General features: G+C 50.9%; 3 protein-coding genes across 9 annotated transcripts; 1 reads left to right on the top strand and 2 right to left on the bottom strand.

The window, feature by feature from the left end:
* Positions 1-146: 146 nt before the first annotated feature.
* Xab2 (XPA binding protein 2) lies at positions 147-14376 on the bottom strand. Of its 2 annotated transcripts, XM_008844541.3 has the most exons (19): positions 14281-14376; positions 12299-12447; positions 11924-12047; positions 10638-10835; positions 8124-8258; positions 7866-8030; positions 5388-5532; positions 4937-5088; positions 4703-4822; positions 4466-4597; positions 4227-4358; positions 4025-4138; positions 1976-2138; positions 1696-1886; positions 1401-1523; positions 1139-1310; positions 582-711; positions 355-464; positions 147-271 (listed from the first exon to the last, which is right to left on the bottom strand). In XM_008844541.3, exons 1-19 carry the CDS (start codon positions 14329-14331, stop codon positions 210-212), a joined length of 2568 nt encoding a protein of 855 aa, XP_008842763.1. In that variant the 5' UTR covers positions 14332-14376; the 3' UTR covers positions 147-209. The 2 variants fall into 2 exon arrangements, with proteins under 2 accessions (XP_008842763.1, XP_029424896.1); XM_029569036.1 differs by lacking the exon at positions 14281-14376 and having other exon boundaries at positions 11924-12105; positions 12299-12438.
* A 147-nt stretch (positions 14377-14523) lies between these two features.
* Positions 14524-17794, top strand: LOC103743300 (protein PET100 homolog, mitochondrial). 3 transcript variants are annotated; one of them, XM_029569035.1, is made up of 4 exons: positions 14524-14624; positions 15421-15581; positions 15755-15787; positions 17649-17789. In XM_029569035.1, exons 1-4 carry the CDS (start codon positions 14540-14542, stop codon positions 17730-17732), a joined length of 363 nt encoding a protein of 120 aa, XP_029424895.1. In that variant the 5' UTR covers positions 14524-14539; the 3' UTR covers positions 17733-17789. The 3 variants fall into 3 exon arrangements, with proteins under 3 accessions (XP_029424895.1, XP_029424894.1, XP_008842756.1); XM_029569034.1 differs by having other exon boundaries at positions 14524-14633; XM_008844534.3 differs by having other exon boundaries at positions 14530-14633; positions 15495-15581; positions 17649-17794.
* Pcp2 (Purkinje cell protein 2) lies at positions 17790-19882 on the bottom strand. Of its 4 annotated transcripts, none has more exons than XM_008844536.1 (4): positions 19802-19882; positions 19572-19686; positions 19294-19418; positions 17790-17999 (listed from the first exon to the last, which is right to left on the bottom strand). In XM_008844536.1, exons 1-4 carry the CDS (start codon positions 19841-19843, stop codon positions 17859-17861), a joined length of 423 nt encoding a protein of 140 aa, XP_008842758.1. In that variant the 5' UTR covers positions 19844-19882; the 3' UTR covers positions 17790-17858. The 4 variants fall into 4 exon arrangements, with proteins under 4 accessions (XP_008842758.1, XP_008842762.1, XP_008842761.1 ...); XM_008844540.1 differs by having other exon boundaries at positions 17790-17978; XM_008844539.1 differs by having other exon boundaries at positions 19762-19827.
* Positions 19883-20179: the final 297 nt, after the last annotated feature.

Genomic DNA, 20179 nt, shown 5'->3' with positions numbered 1-20179 from the left:
GGCTCTGCAGGGTGAAAACAGAATGTCTACCTGCCACCTCCCCCAACTACCCCACCTCCTGCCCCAGCCAATCTGGGCCCAGGGCCAGGCAGTTCTGAGCTGGCAAGCCTTTGGGCACCTGGGCAGCAGGAATGAGACTGAGACGATGACGTACAAAGAGAGGCTGTATTTAAAGGGGTGGTTGTGTGGATGGGGTCGGGGGTGGGGGGTCAGTCTTCCTTTAGGCTCCCAAACACAGCAGCTGGCACACTCTGCTGTTCCAGTCGGACTTCTGTGGGGGAAGAAAGATGGAGGTGGTTAGTCCTTTGGGGAAAAAGGGGGGACCCACTTCTGCCCTTGACCCTGACCACTGACCATTGGGCTCCAGATCCATCTCATCCTCATCCTCATCCTCGCCCAGTTGGATCTCTTCGGGATTGGCCTGCTGAGCCAACTCTGCCAGCTCCTCCCGGGATGCATCACTCCTAGAGGGGCAGAGGACAAGCTGCCTCAGTGGATCCCCCCCAGAAGCCTCCTTGAAACCTCCCTTCTGTGAAAAGGGTTAGACTACCACCCCGACCTGCCCACAGCCCTCACCTCACCTCACAAAGAAGATCTTGCTTTGGGCCCGAGAGGGCTGGTCCCGCTCTGCCTCAGCTGCAAGCTGTTCTGCCCGCTGTTCTAATAGTTTCATGTCATCCATGCCACTCTGCCCGGGGGCCAGGTCAGACACTGGGGGTATAAGTGGGGAAGGGGAGGTCAAGGTCAGACTCCAGGCCCTCTCCCAGGCATAGGAGACCAGCCCCTGAAGAGTTCGCAGCTGTGGAGCTGGAGTGATGGCTCAGCAGTTAAGAGCACTAGCTGCTCTTGCAGAGGACCCAGGTTTGGTTCCCAACACCCACATGGTGACTAACAAGCACTTGTCACTCCAGTTCCAGGGATACTGACGCCCTCTTCTGGCACCTGTGGGCACTACATGCATGTGGTGTACTTACATATATGCAGGCAAATTTTTTAAAAAAGTTCCCATCTAAGGTTCCTAGGATTGACCCCAGGAGATCTAGGCTGGGTAGTGGATGCTCTGGGATGAGTGAGGTCACTAACCACGTAGGCCCTATGTGGGCCCAGCCACAGTAGGGAAAATGCTGCAGCAACTCACCAGTGCCTGTGGCGCTGCCTGACACCTTAAGCATCTGCGAGGCCATGAAGTTGACCTGTGTGTTATACGTGGCCTGCACGCTCCGTCGGATCCTCAGCATCTCCCTGATAGTATCCTCGTTGCCATGCCGGACCTCAAAGTCTTTCCATGTCTGCCAGAACGCCCCAGTTGTCTGCAGGGGGGCAGAGGCATGTTGATGAGCCAGGCTACAGCATCTGTGACGTCTGGTCCTCATTTCCCCTACCCTAGATCCAGCCCTTACCCGGGGGTCGCAGATCTGGGAGCAGAAGCTGTAGATGGCTCGAGCGCGGTCAATCTCACCAAGCTTGCACTCCATGTCTGCAAAGCGTAGGCACATCTCTCGGGCATGCTCATCAGATAGCACCTGGTATCATTGAGTCAGGAGAGCAGGGGTGAGGCATGGCAACTCAGAGGGGTCCCAGCACAGGGCCACTGTCCCTGGGCTTCAGGAAGGCCTCCTGTTGTCCCACACACACTCAGGCTCTCTTGAATCCTCCAGTACCTCTCCCCCATCCCGTGTTCCCTGTGGTGGGCACCTCGATGGCCTTCTGGTAGATGCCACGGGTGTGGGTGACACCGTAGATCTCAGCAGCCCGCTTGATATAAATGTTAAACATATCATACTGCTGGGTGGGCTCCACAGCCCTGGTGGCACGATCATATACAGCCATGGCATGGCGGGCCAGGCCCCACTCCTCCTCTAGCTGTGCGTACAACAGGTACAGGGCTGCAGAGGATGGGAGAAGAGAGGTCTGGTCAGCAACTGGGCCCACACCACCCATCCCCGCATCCTGGAGCAGCCCACAGCCTCCTCACTTTTGGCGTATTTGGGTGGGCAGCCATCCAGCGCCTGCTCGAAGAGGTCACGTGCCCGCTCCAGCTTTCGGCCTCCATAGCGGGCAATGAATTTAGTCAGGTAGGTGCTCCAAATGTCAGACACATTGGGCCACTTGAATAGTGAAATGCCACGCTCATATGCCTGTCCCCAAAGAGTCATGTGTGAGATGAACCCCAGCACCCAGATGCCCTAGGCTCATGTCCAGCACGATGCTGTCCAGGGTGCTTTCCTTGCCCACCTCTCCATCAGGGAAGTATGTCACCCTGTCTCCTTCCACTATCAGGAAGGACCCATGGGCAGGGGTGCAATAGGCACTCTCTAAGCACAGGGTCTGGTACCTCATGGGTGACATCTGGGTGAAGGTGGGGTAGCTCTTAAGCTCTACAGACTCAGATTACAGTGTCCTCGGAGAGGGCTCATACTCTTGGGCAGAGAGGCTAGGGGCATAAGCATACACAGATGCAGCCTCCCTGCCTGTGAATCCACCTATGATTACCACACAAACATACCCATAGCCACTCAGGCAGTGGGATGGACTCACCATGTGGACATTCAATTTAGAGACCTATATCCCATCATCGGAGCAGTGAACAAGGAGAACCACATACACAGCACCCATATCTGCTCTACCTCACCCATGCACATGAAGGCAGGACTTGGAGCCTGACTGTGGCTGAACTGTGCCTACACCCCACACCATTCATATACCAAGGTTCAAGTATGTTATTTGGTAATGAGGCCACACAGCTAAAATGACATCATTCAGGTGGGCCTAACAAGCCATGACTGGTGACCTTATAGGAGATCAGAAACTGAGGGTGTAGAAGTAGTAGCAGCCATTGCCTAGCATGCACAAAGCCCTGGGTTCTATCCCTAGCACTGTCAAAAGGGAAGGGGGGGATCATCCCCTGTGATGGTTAATACTGTCAGCTTGACAACAAGATCTAGACTCATTTAGGAGACAAGCCTTTGTACAGGTTTGGGAGGGTTGTTATTTTTTTTTCACAATCTTATGAGTATTTTATCTGCATATATGTAAATGCGCCATGTATGTGCAATGCCCACAGAGGCCAAAAGAGGGTGTCAGCTCCCTTGGAACTGGAGCTACAGATGGTTGTGAGCTGCTATGTGAAAGCTGGGAACTGAACCTGGTCTGCTGTAAGAGTAGCCAGTGATCTTAACCGCCTAGCCATCTTTCCAGCCTTTGAGTAGGATTATCTTAATTAGATTAACTGAGGTGGGAAGACCCACCCTAAATGTGGGCAGCACCACTCATGGATCTTGGGTGCATACAAAGGAGAAAGCACCAGCATTGATCACTCTCTGGTTCCTGACTAATATATGCAATGTGACCAGCTGCCTCCCTCTCCTGCCCCGTGAGCCAAAGTAAACCCTTCCCCTCTTATGTTGCTTTTGTCAGGTATTTTGTCCAGTACCAGAACGGTAACTAATACAACTCCTCACCAGCCTAAAGAGATCAGCACACACCAGGGGCTGGAGAGATGGCTCAGCTGTTAAGAGTAGTGGCTGCTCTTGCAGAGGACCTGGGTTCAGTTCCTAGTGTCACATGGCAGCTAACCATCTGTAATTCTGGCTCCAGCAGATGCAACACCCTTTTCTGGCCTCCGTGGGAACTGTACCTATGTTGTTTACCTACATACATGCAGTCAAAACACACATATACAAGCCAGGTGTGGTAGCAAACACTTTTAATCCCAGCACTCAGGAGGCAGAAGCAGGTGATTGTGAGTTCAAGGCCAGCCTGGTCTACATAGCGAGTTCCAGGCCAGCTGGGACTACAGAGATAACCTATCTCAAAAAGACCAAACCAAACCAAACCAAACCAAACAAAAAAACAACAAAAAACCACTCATACACACACATAAAATCAAAATAAATAAAAAAAAATTCAGGTAACAATGTGAGCACACAGGAACAAGAGGTATCTGAAAACCATAGAGGAAGCAGCCCCGGCATACCATGACCTTGACTTGCAGCCTGAGGCCCCTGCTCAGGGCCAACCTCACCTTGAAGCTCTCCTCAAAGTACTTGTGCTCTTCCAGGAACATGGCATAGTTGATGACAATCTGTGGGGTGGCAATGCGCAGGTCCAGGATGCGGTCATAGACAGCCTTTGTTGACTGTGTGGATAAAGACAAGGGTCAGGGTATATTTGGCTTTGAGCTGGGAACTGGCTCTGTGTCCTTCCTGCCCACGCCCACAGCTGACCTGAAAGGTACCCAGGCTCTCTTCCAGGTCAGCAAGCATCGACCACACCTTCAGTGATTTGTACACGCGGTTCTGCACTGGCTCCGAGGCGTCAAAGTACTCAGCCCGGCGAGCAGGTAGTGCTGTTGCTTTCTATGGAGAGATGGTGGCAGAGGTAAGGAGGTGCTGAGGGGCTATCCTTAGCCCCACTATACCCCTTAGCTATACCCCATACTCCAGGATTGTCCTCAGGTCCTAACCCGCAGCAGCCTCAAGGCCTCATCGTAATTCTCATGGCGAAGCTCTAGCTCACCGCACTGGCACCACACACTAGCCAGGTCGTCCACCTGCTTGAAGTTCACCTTGGTGGCCTTCTCCAGGATGACACGGGCCTGTGGTGATGAACAGAGGCTATGCTGGTTTGCCACGTGGCCACCCAGTTCCACTGAGAAGTGAGCAGATGCATGCACAAACCACACACACAGCACAACACTTACATCATCCAGCTGTCCATTGTCCTCATAAAACTTAGCAAATGCAACCCACAGGGTGTGGGGCTTGCCTGTGGCCTTGAAGGGATCCACTGTCTGTACAGCCTCTGTGTACGTGTTTATGATCTGAGCAAGAAGGTTGAGGTTAGGCTGCATGGTCAAGGCCCTACAGCTGGGGGCAGGGTAGGGCTGCGGTAGCTCTGAGGGAAAGAGGAAAAAGGGTAGGGGACCACCACACACCTCCCGGGGGCGGCCCTGATGTAGGGCCACACGCTTGTGCCATTCGTGGACATGGTGTGGATTCTGGCGCAGCAGGACACTGTTGAGGAGCAGTGGCCGTCGACTGATGAGCTGCTCAAAGCGGGCCAGTCGCAGTTCTAGGTCAACGTCATCTGGGAACCATAAGCACATTTGCAAACCCAGAGAGATTGGGGGAGATGGTGCAGGCATTTGACTGATGTCCCCTATGCCTACTTCCCTCCTACTCCCAGCCCATCATTGTAGATCTCAGAGACCCTCCTGGACCTAACCCCAGCCCTGCCACACTGTGTCCCCAACTGTGGCTACTCCAGGATGTCCTGGCTCCACTGTCCTTCCAACCTCCAGCCTCTCCCTGCAGCCCCCTTGTCCCACCCCAGTGGCTAGGAACTGCTGCCTCCCCTTTCCCCAGCCCACTGTTCCCACAGCTCACCCTCCTCCTCCCGCCCCAGCTCAGAGGCAGTCTCCATCTTTGCTGCAATCATGCTCTCCTCAAACTGGGCGTAGCTGTCAAACACCTGGGTGAAATCCCGCACAGTCATCACAGTGCGGATGGCCTCTTCATACACATCCCGAGCCTGTGGGGGACAGGGCAGGGTGAGGGGAAAGTGTAGAGGGGATGCACATGTGCCCATCTGCTGAGCCCATGAAGACAGTGTGTTCAACCCTACTTCCAAACTAGAATTCTTTAACTTTAAAAAAAAAATTATTTTTATTTTTATGTGTATGAATGTATTGCCTGCATGTTTGTGAGTGTGCCTGTGTCGTGCAATGCTGCAGAGGTCAGAAGAGGGTTTCGGATTCCTCTGGAACTGGAGCTGAGGATGGTTCATAGCTGCCATGTAGGTGCTGGGAATTGAACCCAGGTCCTTTGTAAGAACAGTCAATGCTCTCAACCACTGAGCCATCTCTCCAATCCCTTTTTTAACTTAAAAAAAAAAATTTGCAGGGCATGGTGACACACACCTGTAGTCCCAGCACTTGGGAGGCAGAAGCAGGCGGATCTCTGTGAGTTCAAGGCCAGCCTGGTCTACGTAGTGAGTTCCAGGACAGCTGGGGCTTACAGGGAGACCCTGCTTCAAAACGACCAAAAAAAAAATTTTTTTTTTTATCTATTTTTACTTTATGTGTATGCGTTAATTGCCTGCATGTAGGTAAGTGCACCCGTATCATGCAATGCCCATGGAGGACAGAAGAGGCTGTTGGATCCCCTGGAACTGGAGTTACAGACAGTTGTTAGGTTAGCTGCCATGTAGGTGCTGGGATTCAAACCTGGGTCTTCTGCAAGAACAACCAGTGTGCTTAACCGCTGAGCCATCTCTCCAGTACCACCGCCCCCCCTGTTTTTTTTAGTCTTTTTTGAGACAGGGTCTCCCTGTCCTGGAACTCACTATGTAGACCAGGCTGGCCTTGAACCTTGAACTCACAGAGATCCGCCTGCCTCTGCCTCCCAAGTGCTGGGACTATAGGTGTGTGCCACCACGCCCAGCCCAGCCCCTTATTTTTATTTTATGTGTATGTGTGTATTACCTGCATGTAGGTAAGCACACCCATGTTGTGCAATGCCCGCAGAGGTCAGAAGAGGCTGTCTGATCCCCTGGGACTGGAGTTACCAATAGCTGTTAGCTGCCATGTGGGTGCTGGGATTTGAACTCAGGTCTTCTGCAAGAACAACCAGTGTTCTTAACTGCTGACCCATCTCTCCAGCTCCCCAAACTGGAATCCTAAGCAGTGTGTGGTGGGACACACCTTTAGTCCCAGCACTGGGGAAGAAGGTGGATCTCTGTGTGATCAAGGCTAGCTTGGTCCACATAGTGAGTTCCAGGTTAGCTGCAGCTATAGGGAAACTCTCTAAAAAAACCAACAAAACAAAGTGCAATTCCCAAGCAGCCTTACCTACCACCAGCACCTGTGGGCTGAGCAGTGCCCAGTGAGATCGAGCCCTGGCTGCCCATCCCATCCCCAAACTGCCTGAGCCTGGAGCTGCAGGGACTTCTTGGTATAAGCTGGGTGACAGCCCCTTGTGCAGAATCGTCTCAAGGCTCAACTGAGACACCTGTGGAAAGCACTTGTGGTCCAGTAAGAACCATCAAGTAACCAGCAGCACTTCATTCCACAGAACCCACTCAGCTTGTGTAGCTATTTCATTTATTTTTATATTGTTTTATGTGTATGATGTTTTGCCTGCATGTATGTATATTCACTATGTGTGTGCAGTACCCACAGAAGTCAGAAGAGGACATCAGATCCCCCGGAACTGGAGTTACAGGCAGTGATAAGTCACCACGTGGGTGCTGGGAACTGAACCTGGGTCCTCTGCACCACTTAACCACTGCACCTCTTAACCACTGAACCAGCTCTCCAGCCCCACACTGTGAGTTCTGAACCTGCCTCGCCAGGCCCCCACCATTCTAACTCCCAATCCTCTGAGAGCACATACTGTAGGCCCCTCTCCCAATTTCCTTGGGCCACAGTAGCTCTGGGAATTCTCAGAACCTCTGCAATCCCCCAGCATACCACTTGAAAGCAAGATGGCAAAGACAGTCAAGTCATGCTAAGCCCTGAGGTGGCCATCTTCACATTAGACACCTGGTCAGTGCTCCATTTGTGTCACTACACCAACTCCTTACACGTGAGGAGTGGCTATCATGCCCACTTTGCAAATTGGGACGCCCAGGCTTAGAAGAGTCCAGGTCATACAGCTAGGAGTAACTGAACCATACCCTAAGTTGGCCTGCCCCAAAAGTACAGACCTGGGACTGTTGTACCCACCATCACTGCCAGGATGGCAAATGTGGGCATGGATGTGAATGTGCATCACACACAGCATGTGTGCAAGTGCACCCTGCCTATGCACTGTGTGTGTCCCCCAGAGACCTGTCCCATGACTTAGGCCCAGGTGCCTGCATACCTTCTCAAAGTGGCCACTGCGGATGTAGTAGTCAGCCAGCGAGCACCATAGCTTGCCCAGCTGGTCTGTGAAGCGTGTGAGGCCGCCTCGGATGATGGCATCCACATTGAGGGACTGCACCTTGTCCGGATTCTGGGAGATGAGGTCACACAACTCATGCCACAGCTGTGGGATACAGGGTGTGTGGGAGATGTCTCAGTCTCCATCTGGGAGGGAAGGAGGCCTCTTGCCCAGTCCCCACCGCCCTCACGGGCCCACCTGATAATTGGACTTGCCAGCCTTGGACACAAAGCGTTCATCGTTCACCACAGTGGCCAGGCGCTGTGCAGCCTCATCTAGCCGGTCACTGGACTTGAGGTACTCGATGTACTCCTCAGCGCTCTCTGGGCTCAGCTAGGGAACACCCACCACACTGGGAGTAAGTGAGGCTGCAAGACCACACCTCCCTCCTGACTTAGAGGCTCTAGGCCTTCCGCCATTCACCCAAAGGTTGTTTTGGCCAATAGCCAATCCCACCACCCAGCCTCGGAACCATGGAAGTCCAGCCTGGGCTCAACAGTCCAGCTTCAGGCCTTACCAGTGTTGGCCTTTGGGTTTGCTTTGATATCATGGGTCTAGCCTTGACTACAGTAGTTGTGACAGTATTGTCAGTTTGACAGAATCAAGAATCACCTTGGAGATGGGACTCTCAGCATGGAACTCACAGAGATCCACCTGCCTCTGCCTCCAGAGTGCTGGGATTAAAGGCCTATGCCATGCTATCATGCTTGGTGACCTGTGAGGATTATCTTGATTATGTTTCGTTATGTGGGAAGATTCATTTTAGTTTCCTAAGCTGGGGATCCTGGACCATGGAGTTTTGAGAAAGCAAGGTGAGCACAAGCACGCATGATGCATTCCTAGTTCCTGTGGATGTCATATGACCAGCTGCTTCAAGCTCCTACCACCTTGGCTTTTCTTCTATGATGGGCTGTACCTTGAACTGTAAGCCATTAAATAATAAACCCTTTCTTTTAAAGTCAGGGTGTTTTATCACAGCAACAGGAAAAGAAACTAAGACAGGATCTAGCGTAGGCTTCCAGTCTCAGTCCTGACTGGTTCAGCCTCTGCCCTCTCCTTTAGCCTTTACATCCCTCACAACCCAGTCCAACCCTAATACTAATCAGCCTCGCTTAGACTCTGATGGTCAGGCCAGGACCTGCTTCTGTCACAATCCCTCACCCAAATAACATGAAGCATGTATAGCAGACATTGTAAGCCTGCACACACAGTGCTTTACCTGCAATGCTGCCTGTTCTTGGTAGTCATGCTCTGACCATATCTTTTTTTTTTTTTTGGTCTTTTTTGAGACAGGGTTTCCCTGTAGCCCCAGCTGGCCTGGAACCCGCTATGTAGATCAGGCTGGCCTTGAACTTACAGAGATCCACCTACCTCTGTCTCCCAAGTGCTGGGATTAAAGGCTCTGACCATATCTTATTCCCACCTCTGACTATGGCTGTGGTCTTATATTTCACACAGTTGGGACATTCTTGTGTCTACCTAGTTAAACTGAAAGATCCATGCAAGCGACATTGCCCTATGCTCACATGCTGTCCCCAGCTCTCATCTCTATGACTGCTGTGGACCAGGACTGGCTAACTATTTGGAAAATAAAGAAATCATGGCCAAGCACGCTGACTCACACCTTCAATCCCAACACACTGGAGGCAGAGGCAGGCAGATCTCTGTGAGTTCAAGATCAGGCTGGTCTACATAGTGAGTTCCAAGCCAGCTGTGGCTAAAGGGAGACTGTCTCAAAAACAAAAACAAAAACACCCCAAAAGAAATCATGGGGGTTGCAGGAAGACCCTGTGTCAAAAAGACCAAAAAAAAGAAAGAAAAAAATCATGGGGCTGGAGAGGTGGCTCAGCAGTTAAGAGCACTGGCTGCTCTTACACAGGACCTAGGTTCAGTTCCCAGCACTCACAGCGTGGCTAACAACCACCTGTAACTCCAGTTCCCTCTTCTGGCTGCTTCAGGCACTGCACACACATGGTGCACTTACATATATGCAGGCAAAACATTCATACACATAAATTAAAAATAAATCAAATGCAGGCAAAGCACTCGTATACATAAAATAAAAATAACTCAAAGCCAGGTGTGGTGGCACATGCCTTTAGTCCCAGCACCTGGGAGACAGAGGCAGGTAGAGCTCTGTGAGTTCAAGGTCAGCCTGGTCTACATAGTGAGTTCCAGGCCAGCTGGGGCTACAAGGAGACCCTGTCTCAAAAAGAGAAAGAAAGAAAAAAAAAAAAAAAAACCTCAAAAACAGTTTTTAAAAAGAAATAAATTCTGGGCTGGGGAGACAGCTCAGTGGGTGAAAGTGAAACGCTTGCTGTAGAGATGTGGGAACTGCAGTCTGGATCACTGGTACAAAGACTGGGCAGGCAGGTCAGCCACCTGTAATCCCAGCACTGGGGAGGCAGAGATAGGGGATCTGCAGGGCTAGCTGGGTAGCTAAAACTAATTGAACTGGCAAGTTCTGAGTTCAATAAGAGACTCTACCTCAATAAATAAAAGTGGAAAGTCATCAAGGAAGACATCTACTGTTAACCTTGGGCATACATGTGCCATCCCCACCCCACACACATACACAAATGAAGAAATCACAAATAAAACCTATGCACCCTTAGGAGTCTCTCCCTGCAGCCTATCTGTTGGGTGACAGGGACCCAATGAGCCAGGGCTTGGAAGCTGAGCTGGGGAATGGGTCCACTGGATGGTGTTTACCTTCAGGAAGCGCCGGTAGCCTCGAACAGCAGTTTCTGGCAGTGGGTGGGAGCGCAGAAAGCGCAGGTACAGGGGCCAGATTCGAGAGTGCTGTGTGATGGGCAGGGCTCGGAGGGCACGGTCAAAAGTGCGGCGAGTGTGTGTGACACGTCCCTGGTCCATGAGAAACTGGCAGTAGTCTAGCCACAGACGGGGCATCTAGAAGTAATGGGAGAAATGGGCCGGGTCTGAATCATGCACTCTACAGCCTGGCCACTAGACACCAGATGTCTATGGCCCAGATACATCTGGACTATAAGGGCAGTGAGACCTGGAGCTCTCAATGGTGGGAAGTGACAGGGCTCCAATCCTTCGTTCCTACCATGCTTCAGTCCCTCTGCTTTGTGCATGCTCTAAGCCCCTCCTGTGAGAATAACAGTCATCATCTTGATCAGAGCAGCTATGACTACATACAAGAGACCCTTAAAATGCAGCCTATTGAAGTTCCCTCACAGAAGGATGGGGTAGGAAGGGTCCATGGACCCTCACCTGAGACTGTGGCTGCTCCCTCCTGCACTTCCCTCCCAAGTGTATGTAATTCTCTCTATCTGCATGTGGCCTCATGGTTTCAGGGGATACTAGTATAAAAAGACTGAGGCTAGCTAACAAAAATGGGGGACTCAGACTGGGCTTGGGGGCATAGGCCTTTAATCCCAGTGCTCAGGAGGCAGAGGTAGGCAGAGCACTGTGAGTTCTAGGCCAGCTGGAGATATGCAGTGAGACTCTATCTCAAAAACAAAAAACCTAGGCTGCAGAGATGGCTCAGCTGTTAAGAACACCAGCTGCTCTCTCAGAGGACAAGAGTTCAATTCCCAGCACCCACATGGCGGCTAACTGCCTGTAGCTCCAGTTCCAGGAGATTTCATACCATCTTCTGGCTTCCGTGGGCATTGCATAACACAGGTGCATTTACATGTGGGCAATGCATAACACAGGTGCATTTACACTCACACACACAATAAAAATTTTAAAAAGATTGCAGCTATGGAAAGTTGTCATCCATGCTGTGGTGAGACTTTCTGGTGATGCGGCTGCTCTGCGATCATCCATGCTCCTATAAGTAACCCCTCACTCAGGCTCTGTAAGTAAGCCCAATAAACTCATTGGTACCCCAAACTGAACTTTGATGGACTCATACTTTGGCCTGTCCTTGGCATCCTATAAGGAGGGGTAGACATTTCCCATCTCCCTAGAGAATTCTCAAAACAGTCCAGCTCCCCATACACCCCCCTCGCCCAGCTCCCCACCTTGTGCATGAACACAAAGGCCCTCTCATGGCAGTTGTTGACATCTTCATAGGCAGGGTCTGCCACACAGCGATGCTTCACCTGTGCCCGGCGTGCCTTTAGATAACGGTACCAGAGTTTGTAGCTGGGGAATAGAAGGTGAATGCTGATGGGTTATGAAACCTTCTTTGCTCTAGAAGCAACTGTGGTAAGAAAAGGGATGGAGGAGGGGTGATGAGTCTCAGAGGGAGGAGGAAGGACTGGGACTTAGGGAAAGGTGTGTGACCTGTCAGGGGCTGTGTTTCAGTGGTCACTTGGAACCCACTACTGCTTGTGTTGACTAGACAGCGAAGGGTGTGGGCTGGTGGGCAGGGTCACAGAGAAGGCAGTGCGCACCTGCAGGGCAGCAGTTTGAGTGCCCGTTCGTACAGCTGATTGAGCCGGGGCTTTGGTGCCCCCTGTTTGAACTCGATGTAGCGGAGCCAGCATTTGACTGAGAACTGATTCCTCATGATTTCTTCCTCATAGGGAAGATCCTCTTCTTCCTGCCAGGGCCAGGAAATAGGCAGAAGACAGGCTTATTCTTAGTGTCCAAGTGAAGCCACACCCCACTAATGGGGCTTAGCCCCAAACTCCAGGCTTCTAGAATATCAGGCATCACCATGGTGGAGGGGTGTAAACCTGTGATCACAGCACTCTGGAGACAGAGGCAGGAGAAATGCCAGAAGCTCAAGGGCATCCTGGTTTCTACAGCACATTCTAGACCAGGCATGGTTATATGATGACCCTGACTCAAAAAATAAAACAGATGTTAAGGACAAGGACACATGTCTTTAATCCCAGCAATGCGGAGGCAGAGGCTCAGCCTCGTCTACATAGTGAGTTCCAGGCCAACTGGGGCTACATAGTGAGACCTTGTTTCAAAAAGAAAATCAAAACCAAATGAAGCCAACAACAACAAAACAAAAAAGATGGGGGGCTGGCAGGATGGTTCAGAGCGTAAAGGCATCTGCCATCAAGCTTGAGAACTTGAGTTCAATCCCCAGGGCCAACATGGTAGGAGAGAACAGACTCCTGAAGTTGTCCTCTAACCTCCACATCCACATAATGGCACATGTGCAATTCACCTCCTGCACATAATAAAATGCAAAAACCAAAATTCAAAACCAAACCAAAGGTAGAAAGATGGTTCAGTCAATAAAGTGCTTGCCACCCAAGTATGAAAACCTGAGTTCAGATTTGCAGCACCCATGTAAAAGCCAGGTGTCTATAATCCTAGTACTGAGGAGTGGAGACACGCAGATTCCTGGAGCTCACTGGCCAGCCACTTAGTCAACCAGTGAGCTACAGGCCTAGTGAGAAATCTTGTCTAAAAAAATAAGGTGGAGGCCAGGTGTGGTGGCGCACGCCTTTAATCTCAGCGCTCCAGGGCAGAGGCAGGCGGATCTCTGAGTTAGAAGCCAGCCTGGTCTACAAAGTGAGTTCAAGCCAGAAGGCCAGCTGGGGCTGCAAAAAAAAAAAAAAAAAAAGACAAAAAAAAGAAAGAAAAAGAAAAAGAAAAAAGTGGAGAGTGACTGAGGAATATAGTTAGTATCTACCTCTGTCCTGTCGTCCATGTATGTGTGCATACACTCATGTATAAGACACATACACACACACACACACACACACACACACATTTTAAAACAAAGAGGCAAACAGGGTCGTGCTTAAGTCCCAGCACTTGGGAGACAGAGGCAGGCGGATCTCTGAGCAATCGAGGGCAGCCAAGTTTACAGAACAAGTTCCAAGCCAGCTGTGGCTACAGGGAGACCTCGTCTAAACAAACAAAACCAAAACAGAAGGAGGGGTATGGTACAGATCATCAAGCCCTTAATCCTGGACACCAAGAACATGGCTTAAAGGCTGGGCCTCTAGTTCAGCCATCGCATTTTCACCATTTTAGGATCCAGTGGCCACCCACATCACGAGGTCTTTTGTTCATACTTCCAAGTTCTCGTAGCCCTTGACACCAAGTTTTTACCCAGAAACAAGAACCTTAACCTGGTCACTATGCCTTTACCTGTCAAAAGCCATGCCATTTCCTCATTTCCCATTCCCCTCCTGTTTCCATGTCTCCGCTCGGTCTGATACGTCAAGGCCTTAACCTGAACAGCAGCTCTTTAGTCCCGCCACCAGGGATCCGGTTTTGATACCAGATTTTTATTCCTGGCCAGCCTACAGTTTTGACATCTCTGATTTGATCCGTTAGGATCTCCCAGGCCTTGGGCAGTATAATCTGGACCTAAACCACCCCAAAGTGCCCAGACTCTGGCCCTTAGGGGGCTCCAGCTTTCGATCTCCCACGCGGTTCGCCCCAGGCCCCGCTGCAAACTTACAAAAACAAGGTCCGGCCTCTCCGGCCGCGGGACGCGCGCCATCACCACCATTTTCCTGGATTTCCAGGTACTGACAAGTGTCGCGCTCTAATGACGTCACCGAAAGGCGGCCCGTCCTCCCCTGAGGCAGACCTGTTTCCGATTGGCTGCACTGTACCAAAAGGCGTGCAGGCGACGCAGGTGACCGGAAACAGAGAAGGAGCGCCTGAAGATGACGTAAACAATAATAAAAGTCATCATCGATCCTTGAGACGCACCAATGAGATTTTGCGTTGTTGGAGAGTCGACTTTGGGCGGAAGTGGCTTCGTAGACCGGGAGAAGAGAGATGGGGGTGAAGCTGGAGGTGTTTCGGGTCAGTGAGCGCAGGGGTGGGTTTGTTGAGTGACTGGACCGTGGCTCTTTTTAAATTTGAGAATAAATCTGGGAAATTAAAGAAATGCAACGAGAGGGGAGTTCCAGGGAGAAAGCATCTGGTATTTGGATTGGAAACACGGAGGAAGGCGCTAGATGGGGAGGCTCAGAATGGAGAGTCTGGCTTTGGGGGAACCTAAGAAGATTGATCTGAGGAAGTGGCTCAAAGATGGACGAACTGAAGAGGGAGGTTCAAGGAAGGGAGGTTTCAGATCCAGAGGGAGGGTTCTCAGAGGGGGAGCCCTGGGTTCAGGGTGGACCTCAGACTGACTTCTATGTAAAAAAAACAAGCCCTCTATTTGGGATACGATTAGGTGGTAAAGAGTTTTCAAGGAGCTGTCTTTGTGGTAGGAGGTCTTAGGCTGCTGAGGTCTGCTGAGGCTCTGTATTGCAGCTTAACCTCGCTCTCCCTTCCTCACTCTGACAGTCTCCATTCCATTCTGTCTACTGGAATGCTTTTGTTCTCATGTGCACATTAACTCGATTCTTAAACCTCCCTCTCTCTCTCTCTCTCTCTCTCTCTCTCTCTCTCTCTCTCTCTCTCTCGTTTTTTTTGCAAGGGAGACCCGAGACCCGGGTATACAAATAAAGCCTCCTGCATCATGGGGACCAAGTTTTAAGCTTGACAGCTTTCTGTGTCCCTGGTGGAATTTCAAGGGGGGCGGGGAGTTTCCTGGGGAGGCCCTGAGGCAGTGCTCCTGGCCTGTGTAGAGAATGTATCTCTCCAGGCTCTCCTGCAGCACTCAACACTACTCTGGTAGCGGCCATTCCAGGCCCTGCTCATCCACCCCTGCTTTCACAGATGTCTCTTTACCTCACTTTCCCCGTGGTTATGTTCTGGATCTCCAACCAGGCTGAGTGGTTTGAAGACTATGTTATCCAGCGCAAGGTGGGTATCAGGAGAGTGTTTGCTGGATCATTCAGGAGGTGGGGAAGTGGGAGGATGGCACACCAGTTTGCTGCTGGGAACCATTGTCGACATCCCATGAGTCAAACTTGTTCTGAATAAGGGACTCTGGAGTCTCCTGACTTGTGTCCTCATTTGTTACTTTGTTCCCACAGAGGGAGCTGTGGCCACGGGAGAAGGAGGACCAGGTAAGTAACCCATTCTTCTCAAGGTACTGGATCACCTTGGCTACTATGGATTGAGAATGAATATTTCACCCTGGGAGCTAGAGAGTGCAGTTAAAAGCACTGGTTGCTCTTACAGAGAACACAGGTTCAGTTCCTAGCTCCCACCTGGTAGCTAACAACCATTCGTAACTCCAGTTCCAGGGAATCTAGAATCTGATGCCCTCTTCTGGCCTCTGCAGGCATTACACAACATGAGTGCACATACATACATGCAGGCAAAACATTCATACACATAAAAATAAATAAAAAAAGAAATTTTCATCCTAAGCCTTAGATAGGGAATTGGAAGCAGAGAGATAAATAGAAATTCAAGGTTGTCTTTGACTACATTGGAAGTTTGAGGCCAGCCTGGACCCTGGACCCTGTCTCAACAAAAGTCTTATTGGTCGTGATGGTTTACACCTATAGCTCCATTTCTTGGAGGCAGAGGTACGATTGTCATGTTGAAGCCAGCCTGGACTACAGATGGAGACTTTGTCTTAAGAAAAAAAGACAAAATGTAGCTCAATTGGTGGAGTGGTTGCCTAGCATGCTCCAAGCCCTGGATTTGATGCCCTCAGCACTTAAACTGGTGGCAGTACATGCTATAATTCCAGTGCTTTGGAGGTGGAGGCAGAAGGACTGGCAGTTTAAGGGGATTACCTTCTACATAGGGAGTTTGAGGCCAGCCTATGCTATGTGGTGAGCCCTGTTTAAAAAGAAAAAGGAATCGCCAGGTGTGGTGGCACACGCCTTTAATCTTAGCACTCGGGAGGTAGAGACAGGTGGATCTCTGTGAATTCAAGGCCAGCCTGGTCTGCATAGTGAGTTCCAGGACAGCTGGGGCTGCAGGGAGACCCTGTCTCAAAAAGACTAAAAAAGGAATCATGTTCAAGTTCTTGTGTTCTTTCAACCAGTAGAACTATTTGTGGCTGTGACTATAGCACAGTTGATAGAGTGCTTGCCTGGCATGTATAAGGCCTTGTGCTTGATCCCTAGCACTGTATAAACAGGGTATGGTGGCACATTCTTGTAATCCTAGCTCTTGGTAAGTGGATACAAGAGGATCAGGAATTCAAGAGGAGGTCAAAGTTATCCCATCCTTGACTATATGAGTACATAGGGTGGTGGTACACGCCTTTTGTTCCAGCACTCAGGAGGCAGAGGCAGGTGGATCTCTGCAAGATTGAGGCCAACCTGGTCTACATAGCAAGTTCCCAGGTGGGCCTACAGGGAGACCCTGTCTCAAAAAGACTGTGAAAAATTTTTTTTACAAAGAGAGGGTTGGGCCGGGTGTGGTGGTGCACGTCTTTAATCCCAGCACTCAGGAGGCAGAGGCAGGCGGATCTCTGTGAGTTCAAGGCCAGCCTGTTTTCCATAGCGAATACAGGCCAGCTAGGGCTACAGGGAGACCCTGTCTCAAAAAGACCGAAAAACAACAACAACAACAACACTTATACAAATAAAATGTTTAAAATCATTAAAAAAAAAAAAAAAAAAAAACAAGCCCGGCCAGGCATGGTGGTGCATGCCTTTAATCCCAGCACTGGAGATGCTGAGGCAGACGGATCTCTGTGAATTTGAGGCCAGCCTGGTCTCCGTAGCAATCCAGGCCAGCCGTGGCTACCGGAAGACCCTGTCTCAAAAAGACAAAAAACAAACACCAAGGCTGAGTGTGGTGGTACACACCTTGAATCACGGCACTCAGGAGGCAGAGGCAAGGGAATCTGAGATCAAGGCCAGCCTGGTCTACACAGTGAGTTCCAGGCCAGCTGGGGGTAAAGGGAGACTGTCTCAAAAAGCCAGTGGTGATTGTGATTAGCATTCCCTTCCCCTACCCCAGCGCCAGGAACTAGAAGAATTCAAACAGAAAATACGGAAGCAGAGGGAAGAGAGACTCCTGCAAGCTGCCCAGCAGAACTCCTGAGACCTTCCAATGTCTGGGTCCTAGCCCCTCTGCCAATGAAATAACACTCAGTTCCTATTGCTTGTGTCCAGTCTTTTATTGTCTGCTTTCAGGGGCCCAGTGGGGGGCCCAGGATAACTGGAGTTCTCAGGGAGCTTGTGTCTGGGGCTGGGGGCTGCTGTTCCTGCGGAAGCCAAGTGCGGCAGGGTCCTGAGGGGTGAGCAGGGGTTGAGGGCTGAGGGTCCCAGGTCGCTTCTGCATTCCGTCCTGTGGATGAAGAATCATCAGCTAGAGAGACAGGACACAAACATAGCAGAGAGGGTAGGAGTCCATGTACCACCTCCTGGTGTGTGGCCATGCCCCTGTCCTCAAACACTAGTGTGGTGGTGGTTGGGTGTGAGATGGTGGGTCTTGGGGCTCTCCATGGGGTCTTGATCAGAGCCCAGGCTGTAGTAGTACACCTGTAATCAAAATACTCAGGAGGCAGAAGCAAGAAGTTCAGGTGAACCTGGTTTACATAGTGAGTTTCAGGCTGGCCAGGGCTATATAATGAGACCCTGTCTCAAAACAAAAAGACAGGGGAGATAGCTCAGTAAAATGCTTGCCATGCAAGCATGAGAACCTGATTTTGATCTACAGCACCTATACTAAAAAGTCAGGTGGGGGTGCACTCCCAGCACGGGAGAGGCAGAGAAAGGGGGATCCCTGGGCCTGACTGGCCGGTCAGTGGAACAGCTTGGTGAGTTCCAGACCAGTGAGAGAACCTGTCTCAAAAAAAAAGGGGAAAAAAAGGTGGGAAGGCCAGGTCTGATGGTGCACATCCTTAATTCCAGCACTCAGGAGGCTGAGGCAGTTGGATGTGGGATTGAGGCCAGCCTGGGCTACATGAGACCCTATCTCAAAAAACAAAACAAGCACTGGGCATAGCGATACGCACCTTTAATCCCAGCATTCAAGAGACTGAGGCAGGTGGATCTCTGAGTTCCAAGCCAGCTGGAGCAACGGGGAGACCCTGTCTCAAACAGACCAAAAAAAAAAAAGGACTGGAGAGATGGCTCAGTGGTTAAGAGCACCTCTTGCAAAGGACCTGGGTTCACTTCCCAGCACCCACATGGCAGCTAATAACTCTCCAGGGGATCCAACACCCTCTTCTGTCCTCTGTGGGCACTGCACAACATAGGTGCACTTAGATACATGCAGGCAATACACTCATATACCATAAAATAAAAATAAATTTTAAAAATAAATAATAATAATAAAAATAGAATTCAGGCTGTTTTGGTACATGAGAATATATGGGTGCATTCATCTGTGTGTGGGCTCCTGTATCCTCCTCTTGGAAAGCATATTTTCTCTGTTTGGCCTACCCCAAACCCACAGCTGTTTGGAAAGAAGCTGTACCATCCAGCTATAGCTCTGAGAACAGCATGATCCCTATATGACCTTGAGTCTCCTGAGTTCCATCTGCATGTTGGTCTTCCAGACTGAGTTCAGCACTGATGTTTGACAGATGGAGAGGTGGGGCTTAAGTTTAGAGACCTCAACCTGTGGGTGTCTCCCGAACACTGTAGACATCACTTACCTTGAGACCAATGGGCTGGAAGCCAGGCAGAGAGTTGACTGTCACACGCTGGTCATCCATGCGGCGGCCCTGAGTGCTGGCCAGCATATCCAGGAGATTGTCCATCTCGGGCGCAGGGCTACCCTCTGCATGGAGCAGAGGCAAGTGGGCATGAATACAGACACCAAAGGAGAAATCATGGCCATCTCCACCCTGAGCCCCCCAACATAGAAGCCTCTGGAACCCCTGAACTTCTGCCCTCAGCCTCCCAGGCAGCACTGCCCCATGTCCAGGCTCACGGTTCTCTGGGGTCTGGTCCTGCCCAGCCTGTAATGAACAGCGCTGCTCCTCCATTCGATCACTCTGCACGTGGCTCAGCAGGTTGAAGAAGCCCTCTTGGTCTGGTGAACCTGCCTTGGAGACAGACATCCATGCTGGGTTCAGCTGCATACCATACCTTTCCTTGTCTTCCCAGCCAGCGGCTCACACCTGGATCCGAATCTGCCTTCCCATCTCCCTCATCTCTCACCATGGTCCTTACAGGTCTGCAGAGCGGCTCCAAATGAGACATGACTCTCCTTCCCTAACCTGGGCCCCCGCCTTGGGGGGCCCCAGCCAGCAGCCCCATTTCACGTGGTACTGCCTCGAGGGACAGTGCCCTGCCTGTCCTAGATAGATAGAGATAGAGACCTGACTGAGGATAACTTGGCAGCTGGGACACCAGGGTCATGGGACTCAGAAGCGCCCCTGAATCCCAGCACCTGTCATCTCCTGGGGGGTCAGTGCCAAGACTCCCACCGTTTGCCCTGGGCAGGGGGCCAGGCATACATGAGTTTTTCCTACTGGAATCTCTGTGCTAACTGGGTCAGGGGACCCCAGAGACTCACTTGTTAATTAGATGCCCTAT

The sequence above is a fragment of the Nannospalax galili genome, unplaced genomic scaffold, assembly GCF_000622305.1.
Source record: "Nannospalax galili isolate Female #2095 unplaced genomic scaffold, S.galili_v1.0 scaffold262, whole genome shotgun sequence".
Lineage (NCBI taxonomy): Eukaryota > Metazoa > Chordata > Mammalia > Rodentia > Spalacidae > Nannospalax > Nannospalax galili.
This window is presented reverse-complemented; position numbering and strand designations above follow the sequence as displayed.

Coding starts and splice junctions, on each gene's coding strand:
- Xab2 (XM_008844541.3), bottom strand. CDS start 14,331: ATGGTGGTGATGGCGCGCGTCCCGCGGCCGGAGAGGCCGGACCTTGTT. Junction 4,598..4,702: donor ACAATGGACAGCTGGATGAT/GTAAGTGTTGTG, acceptor TCATCACCACAG/GCCCGTGTCATCCTGGAGAA. Junction 712..1,138: donor AGGCAGCGCCACAGGCACTG/GTGAGTTGCTGC, acceptor TTATACCCCCAG/TGTCTGACCTGGCCCCCGGG.
- LOC103743300 (XM_029569034.1), top strand. CDS start 14,540: ATGAGATTTTGCGTTGTTGGAGAGTCGACTTTGGGCGGAAGTGGCTTC. Junction 14,634..15,420: donor TGAAGCTGGAGGTGTTTCGG/GTCAGTGAGCGC, acceptor GTATCTCTCCAG/GCTCTCCTGCAGCACTCAAC. Junction 15,582..15,754: donor ACTATGTTATCCAGCGCAAG/GTGGGTATCAGG, acceptor TTGTTCCCACAG/AGGGAGCTGTGGCCACGGGA.
- Pcp2 (XM_008844536.1), bottom strand. CDS start 19,843: ATGTCTCATTTGGAGCCGCTCTGCAGACCTGTAAGGACCATG. Junction 19,419..19,571: donor GGACCAGACCCCAGAGAACC/GTGAGCCTGGAC, acceptor TGCTCCATGCAG/AGGGTAGCCCTGCGCCCGAG. Junction 18,000..19,293: donor TCCAGCCCATTGGTCTCAAG/GTAAGTGATGTC, acceptor CTGTCTCTCTAG/CTGATGATTCTTCATCCACA.